The sequence below is a fragment of the Apteryx rowi genome, unplaced genomic scaffold (genome assembly GCF_003343035.1).
Source record: "Apteryx rowi isolate R43461 unplaced genomic scaffold, aptRow1 scaffold_610, whole genome shotgun sequence".
Taxonomy (NCBI): Eukaryota; Metazoa; Chordata; class Aves; order Apterygiformes; family Apterygidae; genus Apteryx; species Apteryx rowi.
The window spans coordinates 131,215-143,802 of record NW_020450884.1 but is presented as its reverse complement, the minus strand read 5'-3'; the positions used below and the strand labels follow the sequence as shown (position 1 = coordinate 143,802).

General features: G+C 55.1%; 1 protein-coding gene across 2 annotated transcripts in view; it reads right to left on the bottom strand.

The window, feature by feature from the left end:
* Positions 1 to 1,681: 1,681 nt before the first annotated feature.
* ZNF687 (zinc finger protein 687) overlaps positions 1,682 to 12,588 on the bottom strand; it is a 35,099-nt gene continuing 24,192 nt past the window's right edge. For both annotated transcript variants that reach the window (XM_026083657.1, XM_026083658.1), the window contains 7 exons: positions 9,590 to 9,768; positions 8,567 to 8,743; positions 7,171 to 7,333; positions 6,349 to 6,651; positions 5,851 to 5,963; positions 5,315 to 5,456; positions 1,682 to 4,697 (listed from right to left, as the gene is read on the bottom strand). In XM_026083657.1, coding sequence (XP_025939442.1) covers positions 4,224 to 4,697; positions 5,315 to 5,456; positions 5,851 to 5,963; positions 6,349 to 6,651; positions 7,171 to 7,333; positions 8,567 to 8,743; positions 9,590 to 9,768 — 1,551 coding nt within the window. In that variant the 3' untranslated portion in view covers positions 1,682 to 4,223. The remainder of the gene's footprint in view (positions 4,698 to 5,314; positions 5,457 to 5,850; positions 5,964 to 6,348; positions 6,652 to 7,170; positions 7,334 to 8,566; positions 8,744 to 9,589; positions 9,769 to 12,588) is intronic.

The window sequence follows — 12,588 nt, the reverse complement described above, 5'->3', positions numbered from 1 at the left end:
TGATTGTGTAACGTGCCCGCAGGGGTCCTGCAGCAGCCGGGAGAAAGCCAGCGAAGGGTCTCCAGACGGCGGTACAGCACCAGCCGCCCACCTTGGCCTCCTGTCAGTATTATGCCGGCTGGCCTGTGAACTCTCCGGTCGCGAGCCGACCGTTTCAGGCTGGGGAGGGAGGGCAGGGGAGGGGGCCTGGCCCCTGCCCTGCGACAGCTGCTGCCCGCCCCCCTGTCAGCCCCTTCCCTGCATGTTCCCCCACTGCGGCCTCAGCGTTATTTGGCTCCCACCGTCAACCGCTTTCTTTCTTGCACCCTCTTGCCCACCATCCCCCCCGGGCCCACCTTTTAATGTAAATTGAATTTGCTGTTGCACAAGTGATCGGTCCCTGCACCAGACTCCAGCGCAGCCCCGGAGCGCCATCTGGCATCTCCGGCGTTGCTGGAGCTCGGCGTGTGCATTGCAGCGCTCCTGGGCGGCTGTGTGCTCTCGCACACCCTCCTTGCGAGCGCCTTTTTTGACTCTGTTCCAGGAATGTGGGACTGTGAAACATTCTCCCTTTCCCTTTTGCAATAATTTCTCGTCTCGCTTTGCACCACAGTGAAGGTCAAGCCTCGGCTCCCCGCCGCAGCCCCGTGCAAGGGACGTGTGGCTGTGGGCCAGGCTGGCAGAGGCAGTTGCCCCTCATATGCGTGGAGCCCCAGGGCAGCTTTGACCAGCAAAAGCACCGTGGTCGGGGCTGCGCTGGCCATGAGCAGCCCCAGGGAGTAAGGAGGAGGAGCAGGGCAGCGTGAAGTGCCTTCCACAGGGCCCCTTCACGCAGGGCGCAGTGCCCCGCGTCCCCTCCTGGGATCTAGAGCCTTTTGGCGGCCTCCTGGCATGCAGTAAAGGACAAGTTATTGCCTTGCCAGGGCCATGCAATTGTGGGGCAATTCCAGTGCTGAGCTGAGGCATCCCCAAGGGTTAACCCCCCTCCCCCCCAAAAAAGAAAAAAAACCCCAAACCCCACCATGTTATGCTGCCCAGCCTCAGGGCTCTGGGAAAGGCCCTTGGTTTTTTTGATTTAAGTGCTGCCCCCCTGTCCCCCCACCCCCACTCCACCCCCCAAACCCAGAAGAAATCTCAGCCTGTCCTGCTGGTCAGATGGTGCCACCCCCGTGAGCCAGCGTGAGTGGGTCCTGCTGTGTCTGTAGCCACCACCACCCCCCCCCCCGTATGTAACCTCCAATGTCCTCGGTCTGTTTGTTTAGCACTAATTATTTGTCCTGTTGATTATTTAGCATTAAAGAAAGAAAAAAAATTATTTTAAACCACTGTTATCCATGAGCTGGGCAGCGCTTTGGAGGTAGGTTGATGTTTGCTGACACAAACCCCCCAACCCCCCCCCCAAGGCATTTTGGGTTGGGGGGAGGGGCACCAGCACCCAAAACCACTGCCCTTGGGGTCACAGGCAATTGGGGGGGGGGAAAGAGGAACATCTCCCCCACCCCCAGCTTTTGGGGGGGGGGGATTTAGTTGCCCCCAAACCTGATTTCAGCCCCCTCCAGGGAAGACCAACACCTCGGGGTGCAGAGGGAGAGGTTAAAAGACACCTCTGCCCCACGATTGGAAGCGGGACACCACCACCACCACCACCCTCCTCCCCCAGATACAAGCAGGGCTGGGCAAGTAACACAGGGCACAGCAGGGGTTAAACCACTAAAAGTTTAATTGCATTATTACTACAAGAATAAAGGATACCTGAGAGCCTCTTGCAGTGCCCGTATTTTTAATGTAGCATAATCAGTTTATACCCCCCCCAAAAACAGGTGTACAGACCCTCCCCAACTTTAACAGAATTCAATCTAAAGGCACTGAAGTGCTTGAAAACCAAGAGATTACAAAGCAATTTGTTTTGTTTCCTTCCTCTAAAACTCGTAGAAACTTTAGGTGCTTCTCTGGTATGAAACATCATTTACACGTTCACAGCCCCACATGCATACAGCTCTGCTGGGGAGGGAGGGGTCGGGGAGCTGACTCCCATGCCCCCCCCCCGGGTGGGGGGGAAGCAGGCCCAGGGACAGGGGGACCCCCAGCAGGGTTGAAGCTGGGCAAGGAGCTGTAGGAACTACTTCTTCTATTTTTTTTCTCCTTCTATTTTAAAAACAGCCCCCCTCTCCACCTCCTTTTGGGCCTTGCAGCTGAACCCACTTGCAACTAGGGAGGGGGAAATCACCCCCCCTTGCACTTAAAAAACAAACAAGACCCAGCAAACCATCTCTCCACCCCTAAGGGGGGGGTAAAAAAAAAAAGAACAAAACCCAAATCACAACAGTAGTTTTTTTTTTTGTTTTTTTTTTGTCACCTTTAGTGTATGTTACAACTTTACACAGCGTGTTAGAGGTTATTCACAAGGAAATAAGGAGGAGCCCAAAGTTAAGTTACTGAAATAATTACTCACACAAACACCCTACCCCAAGCACAGGCGCTAAACAAACAAAACGAGTAGAAAGTTTTTCTGGCTGTTTTTTCTCCTTCCCCGACCACAATGGCGGGGAACACAGGAACAGCCTCGCTCTGGCTAGCCCCGTGCTGAGCCCCGCTGCCAGCTCTTACTGTGGCCTGGTGCAGGCTGTGCACGCTCTCGCACACGCATGTGCACAGAGAACGTGTTTCACAGGGGCCGAGCGGAGAACGAGGCGCTGTATATCCACATGGGGAGGCTGCAGCAAGGCTTTGCACTCTGAAGCCATCATGGCCATCGTAGCTGCTGCCCCGGAGCCACTTGCTGCCGGGCCGAGGGGATTTCCAAGGAAGAGGAGCAGCAAATAAGGCCGAGTCCTTCTGCAGGTCGGGGGGGGGGGGAAGGGGGGTAGCAAAACCCTTAACCCTGGGGACCAGGGAGGGAAGTGGGGAGTAGCATTGAGTGACAACATTACCCCTTTGGAAAAGACACCCGAAATCTTGCCGTTAGTATCAGCATTTCAGTCTGTAACGGGATTTGGCAGAGCTCTTCCCTCCTCACCTCCATGCGGGGATACCAGCCCCAGGACCGGCTGCATCTCCTCAGCTCCTACACATTGGCGAGGACAAACAGACTCGTTGCATCTTCATTGGGGGTGGCCACGCCACCAGGGTTCGCAATGATCTCATCACCAGCTTATTGCTTCTGTTTCCCACTGCCGACCAAAACCAGCCTCTTATTCCTCCCTGCGGGGAGGTTGGGGCCTGGTGCGTGGCCTTCCCGGGGAGCGAAGCCATGCCCATGCCAACGCCAGTGCTGTCTCAGGTTAGTGCAAGCGGCAATGAGAACAGCCTCGTGCATCCAGCCATCGATGGGAGCTGGGACCAAACCGAGGAGGGGCTGAGAGTGTAGTGTGTCTCTCTGCGAAGCCAGGGACTAACCCTGAGTTTTCTCCCCGCATCTCCAGCGAAATACAAAATAAGCGACGGTAAAAAGGTAAAGAAAGAAGAAAAAAAAAGAAACAAAACAGAACAAAAAGGTGGTGGATCTTGCTGTGATGCTATTGTCAGCACAGAAGTCTCTGTCCTGGGATGGAGAGGTCTCTCCCCTGGGCCCCCAGGCCCTGCCCAGCTCGAAAGCTCCCAGAAAGGAGCTGCAAACCCCAGTGGCTGCCACCGCCTCAGCAGGATTCCCAGCATAGTGAAACACAGCTGGGGCGAATTCCCAGGACACAGGAGACACTCCCAGAGAAAGAGCAGACTCGGGAAGCGACCTGCCAAGCAGCAGTCCAAGGTCCAGGCGATGTAAAAGTCGAGACTGGAAGAGTCTGGGTGAGAGAGGTCACCTTCCCTCCCGGCAGACGTGAGTGACTGCAGGGCAGGCTGAGTCCCCGCATGACAACAGAGCAGCGGACAAACCGTTTGCCTCCATGTTCGATCTCCCCAGGGGCAGGGCAGCAAGTCTGGACTCTGCCCTTTGTCTGCTGTACAATAAGGCAGCCAAAATCTCACGTTTGCCCTGTTCTTGCTCACAAAACAGGGTGGGCAGAGCACCCAGTTTAGCAGGGATGCCAGCCAAGCAGATCCAGTGAGCCAGGCACGTGGAGTCAGACCAGATGTCATAAGCCAGGCTCATCTCTCTCTTCATGGCTACTTTATCTGACCCCATCTCAAAACATGGCCAGGAGGAGGGAGGGAGGAAGGGGGAGCCCAGGTGGGCACCGGCAGCCTCCACTGCAAAGAGCTGTGTGCTGATTATATACACGTCTTGTTCCCCCTCCGCTGGGGCCCTAGTTCTCGGGGCTCGCGTTCTGCCTGGCGCGGATGAAGGCCATGCCATGGGTGCGGAAGTGCGTTTTGAGGTTGAGCTGACTGTCAAAGCACCGGCCGCACACCTTGCAGGAAAGCTTGCCGTCAGCCATGTGCTGGACACCTCCCTCGAGGGGGCTCCGGGGCCCTGGCTCCTCTGTCTCGCCTGCTCCCTTCTTCTTCTTGTGGGTGATGAAGCGGTGGCGGTTGAGGGAGACCTGGGAGGTGAAGCAGAGCCCGCACTCCCGGCACTGGTGGGAGCTCTCATCAGTCCGGTGCTGGGGGATGTGTTCCTGGAAGTCGGCCGAGCTGCTGGCAAGATAGCCACACTTACGGCATCGAAATGGGGCCTTGCGGTCGCCCTTGGGGTTTTTTGAGGGAGGGGTGGTGCTGTCGGGCTCTTCGCTGCATGAGTCACCCTCGTCAGAGGACAACTTCCGCTTCCGGCTGGACACCTATGGAAAAGGTTCGGAAAAACTTTAATCAGTGCTCGATTTGAGCAGCTCCAGGCATTCCAGGGTGGCAGAACCCCAGGCTGCTCAGGAGTTTCCCAACACACTCCTAGAGATGGTATTTGCTGAAAAAGGCTGAATGGGGCAACTCCCCAGGTCTTGGCCAGCCCTGAGGGCTGTGGCCCCCTCAGCCAAGGGGCTCCTACAAGCTGCCTTTGACTTGCCGGTGTCCCTTGCACCAGGCCCTTTGCCCCTTGCAGCCTAGGGACAGCTCTGGGGCCACCCCAAGAAGACAATGCAAGTTTTGCATCTTCGTCCAATCCTACAGCAAGACTGATCCAGCCAAACTCAACCCCAGCCACCCTCCCTCGCTGCACTGGCAAGGACAGGCGGGAGCTAAGTAAGTTATGCCCAGACGGGGCCTGCACCCATTCAGCGGGTGCTGGGCCTCACAGCAGGAGGGAGCTGCCAGTCCCAGACACTGCATGATACGTGGAGGCAACAGCAAACTCGGATCAGGGCTCGCAGGGATGTCTTCAACTCTGCCCGAAACCTCCGCAAGGCTCCAGCCCGCACAGATCTCCTTCGCGAGCACCCCAAGGGACTGGAGAGGCTCATACCTGCGTGGTGCCAGTCCCTATCCGGGCGATAACAACCTCCTGGCTCTTCGTCTGGTCAGTCACCTTAATCCCGTGTCGCACCTGGATGTGTTTCTCCAGGATAAGCCGACTGCTGAAGGTCCGTTTGCCTTCTGTGCAGTACCTGCAGCGTCAGAGTGGCAAGGCAGTGAAGCGATGCTCTGTGAGGCAGAGAGCCAAGCCCCAGGACAGCTCCAGCTGGCACGGCCATCAAGCCCTGGCTCCCCTAGGAAAGTTGGCTCTGACATCCTAACCCCTAATTCCCTCTTCTAACTACAAGAGTGCTCACCCATCCTCCCCTACAGGATATAAAACCCTTCCTCCTGATACCTCCCTTCCTTCCTACTTCCAAGACACTAGTTAAATCCCTCTTCACAGAGAGGATCCAGGTGTTCTGCCCTCCCCATTGTGCTTTAACCATCTACAGCTTTACCCTCCCCACAACAGCCTGGTTGAGGGAAAGCAAAGCCAAACGAGACCCCCTTTTCCCAGCCAAACCCAGAAGGTGGTGTGGGTACCGGCAGGGATAGACACGCTTGATCCCTTCGTGATTCACTCGCACATGTCTTCGGAGGCTGGGAGCAGAGCAGAACGAACGCTCACACAGGCGGCACGGGAACTTCTTCACCGACTGCAAGAAACAAAGAGTCAGGTGGGTACTGCTCAAGCAGCCAAGAGGCCAGGGAACAGGGCTTTCCACTAGAGTGGAGAAGCTGGCTGCTCTGGAAAGGATATGGAAATTCAGCACAGCCTCAGATTTCCTCTCCTTGACAAGTATCTGCCTTTGCTGTTCACAGAACAGGTAACATCCCTGCTCCCCTGCAGCCCAAAACCTCAATACGCCAGCAGACCCCTAAATTCATAGCCAGGGAGAAGTAATGTCCAGACCGAGGCAGACTATGCTCCCACCCCAGCACACAGGCATCCTGCCCTGCTGCTCTGTGCCATAAATATTCCCTTCCCACATTCCTGAGAGTTTGGCAGAGCTGGAGCTGTCACCCTGGCCTTCTCTTCACCTTGCCATGATCCTTCTTCATGTGAGAGACGTATTCATCACGCTCCGGGAACCAGGAGTGGCAAACGCCACATGTCCACCCGCTGCCCTTCGACTTGCTGATGGTGTCCGTCTTGCGCTGGAAGCGGCTTCGCTTCGTCTTGCGCAGCTCTGGGGAGCTGGGGGGCTCATCCTCCTCTGTGGAGGATGACGACTCCTCTGAAATCTTGGACACGGGGGTTTCAACAGGCTCCTGCTTGGGAGTGAGCAAGACGGCTGCTTTCTTCGCCAGGTCTTCCTTGGGCTTCTGGGGCTGATGAGTATTCTGGAAAGTGAAGACAAGAGTGTTGGCGGTTGATCGGGCCTGGAACTTTCTAGCTCAGGGCCTGCCCATCCTCAGGCCTCAGTCATGCGGAGAGACTCCCATTCCCTTGGCCTTTGAGATAGGGGTGTGGAGGTGACAAGGGGATCAGATCTTAGCATCCAAGCGCCTTGAACAGAGCTCAGGGCCCTGTTGTGTCAGTGACGAGCCATAATCCAGACTCAGAAATATCCCTGGTAAAGGGATGCTCCCACAGGGCATGTTAAAAACTCCAGTTTGGTCCCTCAAGCCCCACACAGTCACAGAGGTGGGAGTGTGGATCCCCCAACATCACAGGACCTCAACTCCAGCAGCAGTCAGGGCAGAACCAACACAGTGCAATCTCCCCCGTTCAGCCCTGACAGCCAGGGACTGAGGGATCCCCAAAAGCTCAAAGCATTGTGTTTATCAGGGGTGAAACAGGGCACTAAGAGGGATCAGTGGGTTGTGTAAAAAAAGCACTGAGCCTGGCCGTAGCATTACCTTGAGGTGCTCCAACATGGTGCGTTTCTGGGCGAAGAGCAGCGGGCAGTCTGGACACTTGAAGACGCTGACCCGCTGGTTGAGCAGATGCTGGTCAAAGTGGGAGGACAGCAGGGGCTTATGGGTGAACACTGTGTCACACATGGCACACTTGTAAATCATCCTGCAGGAGGAGGGAAGAAAAACACAACAGTCAGCACAATCCAGGTGTGGAACAAGAAACCCTTGGAGGGATCCCTTTGGCAAGGAGTTAAGAGCAGCCCCAGGCATAGTCTGACCCCTGCCAAGCCATAGGAAGGTACAAAGGAGACGGATGCAGCTCTTGCACTGGTGCTGAGCACTTCCTTCAACTTCCCACTCACCTGATTTGCTCTCGGTTCACAAAATCACAGAATGGTTGAGGTTGGAAGGGACCTCGGGAGATCATCTAGTCCAACCCCCCTGCTCAAGCAGGGTCACCTACAGCACATTGCCCAGGATTGTGTCCAGACCGCTTTTGAATATCTCCAAGGAAGGAGACTCCACAACCTCTCTGGGAAACCTGTTCCAGTGCTCTGTTACCCTCACAGTAAAGAAGTTTTTCCTCATGTTCAGACAGAACTTCCCGTGTTTCAGTTTGGGCCCTTTGCTTCTCGTCCTATTGCTGGGCACCACTGAAAAAAGTCTGGCCCCATCCTCTCTACACCCTCCCTTCAGATACTTATACACATCGATAAGATTCCGCCCCCAGTCTTCTCTCCTCCAGGCTAAACAGGCCCAGCTCTCTCAGCCTTTCCTCATAAGAGAGATGCTCCAGTCCCTTCATCATCTTAGTAGCCCTCTGCTGGACTCGCTCCAGTAGCTCCATGTCTCTCTTGTACTGGGGAGCCCAGAACTGGACACAGTACTCCAGATGTGGCCTCAGCAGGGCTGAGTAGAGGGGGAGGATCACCTCCCTCGACCTGCTGGCAATGCTCTTCCTAATGCTACCCAGGATACCATTGGCCTTCTTGGCCACAAGGGCACATTGCTGCCTCATGGTCAAATTGTTGTCCACCAGGATCCCCAGGTCCTTCTCCGCAGAGCTGCCTTCCAGCAGGTCAACCCCCAACCTGTACTGGTGCATGGGGTTATTCCTCCCTAGGTGCAGGACCCTGCACTTCCCTTTGTTGAACTTCAGGAGGTTTCTCTCTGCCCATCTCTCCAGCCTGTCCAGGTCTTTCTGAATGACAGCACAGCCTTCTGGTGTATCAGCAACTCCTCCCAGTTTTGTATCATCAGCAAACTTGCTGAGGGTGCACTCTGTCCCTTCATCCAGGTCATCAATGAATAAATTGAACAATACTGGACCCAGTACTGACTGGAGGACACCACTATCTACAGGCCTCCAACTAGACAGGGGACATGGACCACTTACTTGGATTGCTGGTTGCTGAAGCCGGGGTGTTGCGTGTAGACATGCGCGTGGGCGCTGGGGGCTGACTTGAATGCCATGGGGCAGATGGGGCACTTGTGAAACACCTCACAGTGGGAGGTCTGGATGTGGGACTTGATGGAGTTCACTCCGCCGAATACCACAGCACAGCTGGGACACCTGGAGAGGAAGGAGAGCATGAGGCAAGGGCTGCAAGACCAGAGAGGTAGAACAGCACTGGGGAACTCACCCTCTGCCAGTGGCTCACTGAGCGATTACACCCCTGCCAGGAGATGCAACCCTGGCAGAGTTCAGAGCAGCTACTGAGTCACCGGTAAATGCCCAGCTGGAATTCCCCACATTTGCCAATGAAAGAAATGTACAAAGTTGCGTGCTGCTCCTTCCAGTCTTCTGTTTTTTGCTCCCCCTCTCCCGGCCACAGCTCTGGCTTTTAGTGTCCATGTCACTGCAAGCAGTGCAAGCCACTGCCTAAGTGTTAACAGCAAAGAGCAGCAGAGCACAAGGGCCATGTCCATTGCAGGGGACAGGACTTGGGGGACACTTGGGGGCAGGACAGGGGGCACAGGACTTGTGAAGAGTCTCTGCTCCCACAGACATATGATCCAAACCACTTCTGGGCTTTGGGAGACTCCAGCCCAAAGCAACCAGTCCTGCCCGTCACTGGTGGAGCCAGGGCCGAAGCAGCTCATCAGGAGAAGACTGTAGGAGGTCTGATGCTGTCACCCATACCTGAGTTCAAACCAGTGGCCAGGAGGCCCCAGCAGGAGGAAAATTCCTCAGGGATTAAAGGGGAGAGAGCCAGAGAAGAGAGGCAAAGTGGAAAATTCATCCTCAGCTCTGCACTCAACACCACCAGGGAGAAGGAATGTGGATTTCTGCCTCTTGTGCCAAATCTCCAACATGGGAACCTGCATCAGACTTGGACCCTCCACCTTTTTCTCTTGGGCATCTATCCTGGTTCCCTGTGCCCCAGGCAGGACCCGAATCCAGGCTGCAGTGTCCTACCTGTACCCCACTCGCCGGGAGAAGTGCAGGCAAGCCTCCTTCAGGTGGGTCTCGAAGTTTGCTAGCAGGAAGTTCCCGCCGCACTCAGGGCAGACATGGGGAGGCCGGTTCTTGTGCATCCGCTGATGGGCATTGAAGCTGCAGCGGTTGGACATGATCATGGGACATGTTGTACAAACCTGGGGGTAGAAGGGCATCGAGAGTTACAGCCTGGCACGCACCCATGCTCACAGAGCGCTTTTAAGCCTTTTCCAAGACAGACTGGGCCATTAAACAGGCAGGCTAACCTACAACACCCCTAACAGCCCAAATCCACCTGCCTCCAAGGTGACGGGGGAAGGCTCAGGCCATGCTCAGGGGGGCACTGGGCATGGGCCGTTCATCTGCAGGGCACATTTCAGGAGATAGCTGCTTGCACCAGCTTGCTGGGTGATTGTTGAGGCATTTTGCACACAGATAAGGTGCCTTTTCCAGGCTTTTCAGCACAGCTGGATCCCAGATGCTGCATTGCTAAGGTTAGCCAGGGACCGGCCGCTTTGCAAGGCAGCTTTATCAGAGGGAGTAGGGACTTATTCAAACCAACTTTCCCAAAACCTTTCAAAACTACTTCCACCTCCGCATTAGATAGGATATAGACATGAAGATGTTGAGGGGAGAAGCTGAAAACAAGGGCTCAAATAGGAGCTGCACTGACAGACTTGAGCAATAACCAGAGCAAAGGTGGGGCAAGCAAGGAAGGGAGCAGCAAGCTGGTGCCCACACAGGCGCTGCAAGCACTCAGCCCAGAGGAGGGACGTGGGAAAGGCCGGGCTTGGATCCTGCAGCAGCTTTCGGGGACCAAGCATGGATCCTGCAGCACAGGGAGGTGCAAAGGTGGCCTGGGAGCTACCAAGGAGCCAGAGCTGGAAGGCAAAAGTCATCTGTGAGGTGCCAAGCCACCTTTGGAGACTTGCATTCATCACTCACGGTGCCCACAGCTCCCTGAAACACTGCCCTGTGCTTGGAAACCACCAAAACCAAAGCAGGGCGGCATAAACACAGTCCAGAGCCAGTCGCTGCATGTGGCAAGCTGTCCAACGCAAGCCCCTGCCATCTCTCCCCCACAAGTCTTATCAAAACTTGGGTTCAAAGTGCTGCCAAGAGAGGCCCAAGGGTGATTCTGGCAGTGGGGAACAGCGGGGAGCGAAGGACTGGACAAGATACAGCAGCTAAAGCCAGTTATAGACAGCCCAAGAGGCAGAGCAGGTACAGGGTGACACTTAGGGAAGGGAGAATGTCCAAAAGGTAGCTGAAGTTGAGGAAGGGTCCGGCTGCAGGGATACGGAGGCATTTCAGATCTCAGTAGATGTGAAGAGGGAACAGAATAGGAGGAGAGGGAGGATAAAGACATCATTACACCATTGGACAACATCTGCCATGGGCCTAGATCCCCCCGGGCGCTGTGAGAGAGCGGAGCCCAATGCCAGAGGAAGGTGGCCACAATAGGCCGCTCCAGGGTATTCAGCGTGAGGCTTTTTACTCAGGGGAAGCGATGTTTACAGCTCACAGCTTCAGCTATCCCCATCCCTCACTGTGCTGAAGAAAGTCTCTGGGTCTTTTTTTAAGGAACAGGAGGAAGAAAAGCTGTTTGTAGGCGGTGTTGGTTTAGGGAGGAGTCTGTCTCGCGGGTACAGGGACAATGTTACTGTGACTAGGCGAAAGCTGTTAATAGATTTTGCCCTGCCAGCAACTTTGCTGTCAAATTTCCAAGCTCAAGCACTCCCCATGCCCGGGCTCCCTGGGTGCTAGAAGCATTATTCTGCCTGTATTCACAGGCAGCAGGTGCATGAGGGGAGATACAGGTGTCTTTCCCCCAGCACCAATCTCCTCTTCATTCCCTCTCACTGCTCCTGCCGCAGACCTGGACAGAGCCAGTGCTCCAGGCGGGATGATCAGAGCGAACGCCCCATCGCAGATCACTTTGCTACATCCTGTGAACCCGCCAGCCCTCAGCTTTGCAGCTCAAACCCTCCGTCAACACCAACATTGGGATAGGAGATGTGCATAAGAGATCCTCTCACATTAAAAGGATGCTTCCCATGACCTGGTAACACCTTAAACCATCTCAACCGTCTGCAGACAGGACATAAGGTTCTGGCAGTGTAACTTTTTCCAAGCTGGTTCCTTCAAGGGGGCTGCGGGTCATGCCAGACAGTGCAGGATTTGGCCATGGTTTGGGTCTCATAGAGACTATCCTAGTTTAACAGCATTCTTTTCAGGGGATTTGGGGGAGGGTGGTTCAGCTGTGCCACAGAAATGTCTTTTGCCTGACTGTCCCACATCTCCTGAGGCACAGAAAGCTGGGGACAATCCATATAAGCATGTGAATCTCAGCACTCTCGGTGACCTTCAAACAGAAAGCAGCCCTCCTCTGTAACAGCAGGCCTGTAATATCTGCATTTGAACAGCGTCCTGGCTATAGCAGTGCTTCAAAGTAAACAGAGTTACCAGGAAACAGCAAATTCCTGCTATGCAAAGGAAGCTGGGGGTCTGAATGATACCTTCCCTTTTGTCTGTTGGGAAAGACAAACGGGGTGCTGTCATGCATTGGACAACAGGACTCCTCTGCGGATCCCGATTTTCTCTCCTTGCCTTTTAAAGGTCATCTCTCTCCAGCATTAATCCTGTAAGTTTGCTGGATGTCGCCTGCCCAAACAAACCAGGATGTGTTGGCAGTAGCAGGAAGCACACGGGGTTTCAAGGTTGGCTCTCGAAGAAGGAGAAAAACACAGCCTGGTTTCTCCAGACTCCATTTGCGCTGCAAGCCCACAAAAGAGGAAGCAGTGCCCACGGCTCTCACATGGCTCTGCGAGGCCTCCTGCCTCCCTCCTTCCCATTGCTCTGCCCTCAAGGCGGCTTTCGCATCCACTGACAACCACCTCCATCCTGACACCTCCTAGGCCCGAACCGAACAGACTCTCATGTTTTCCTTCTTGCATGATTTTACGCTGAGTGGAGTA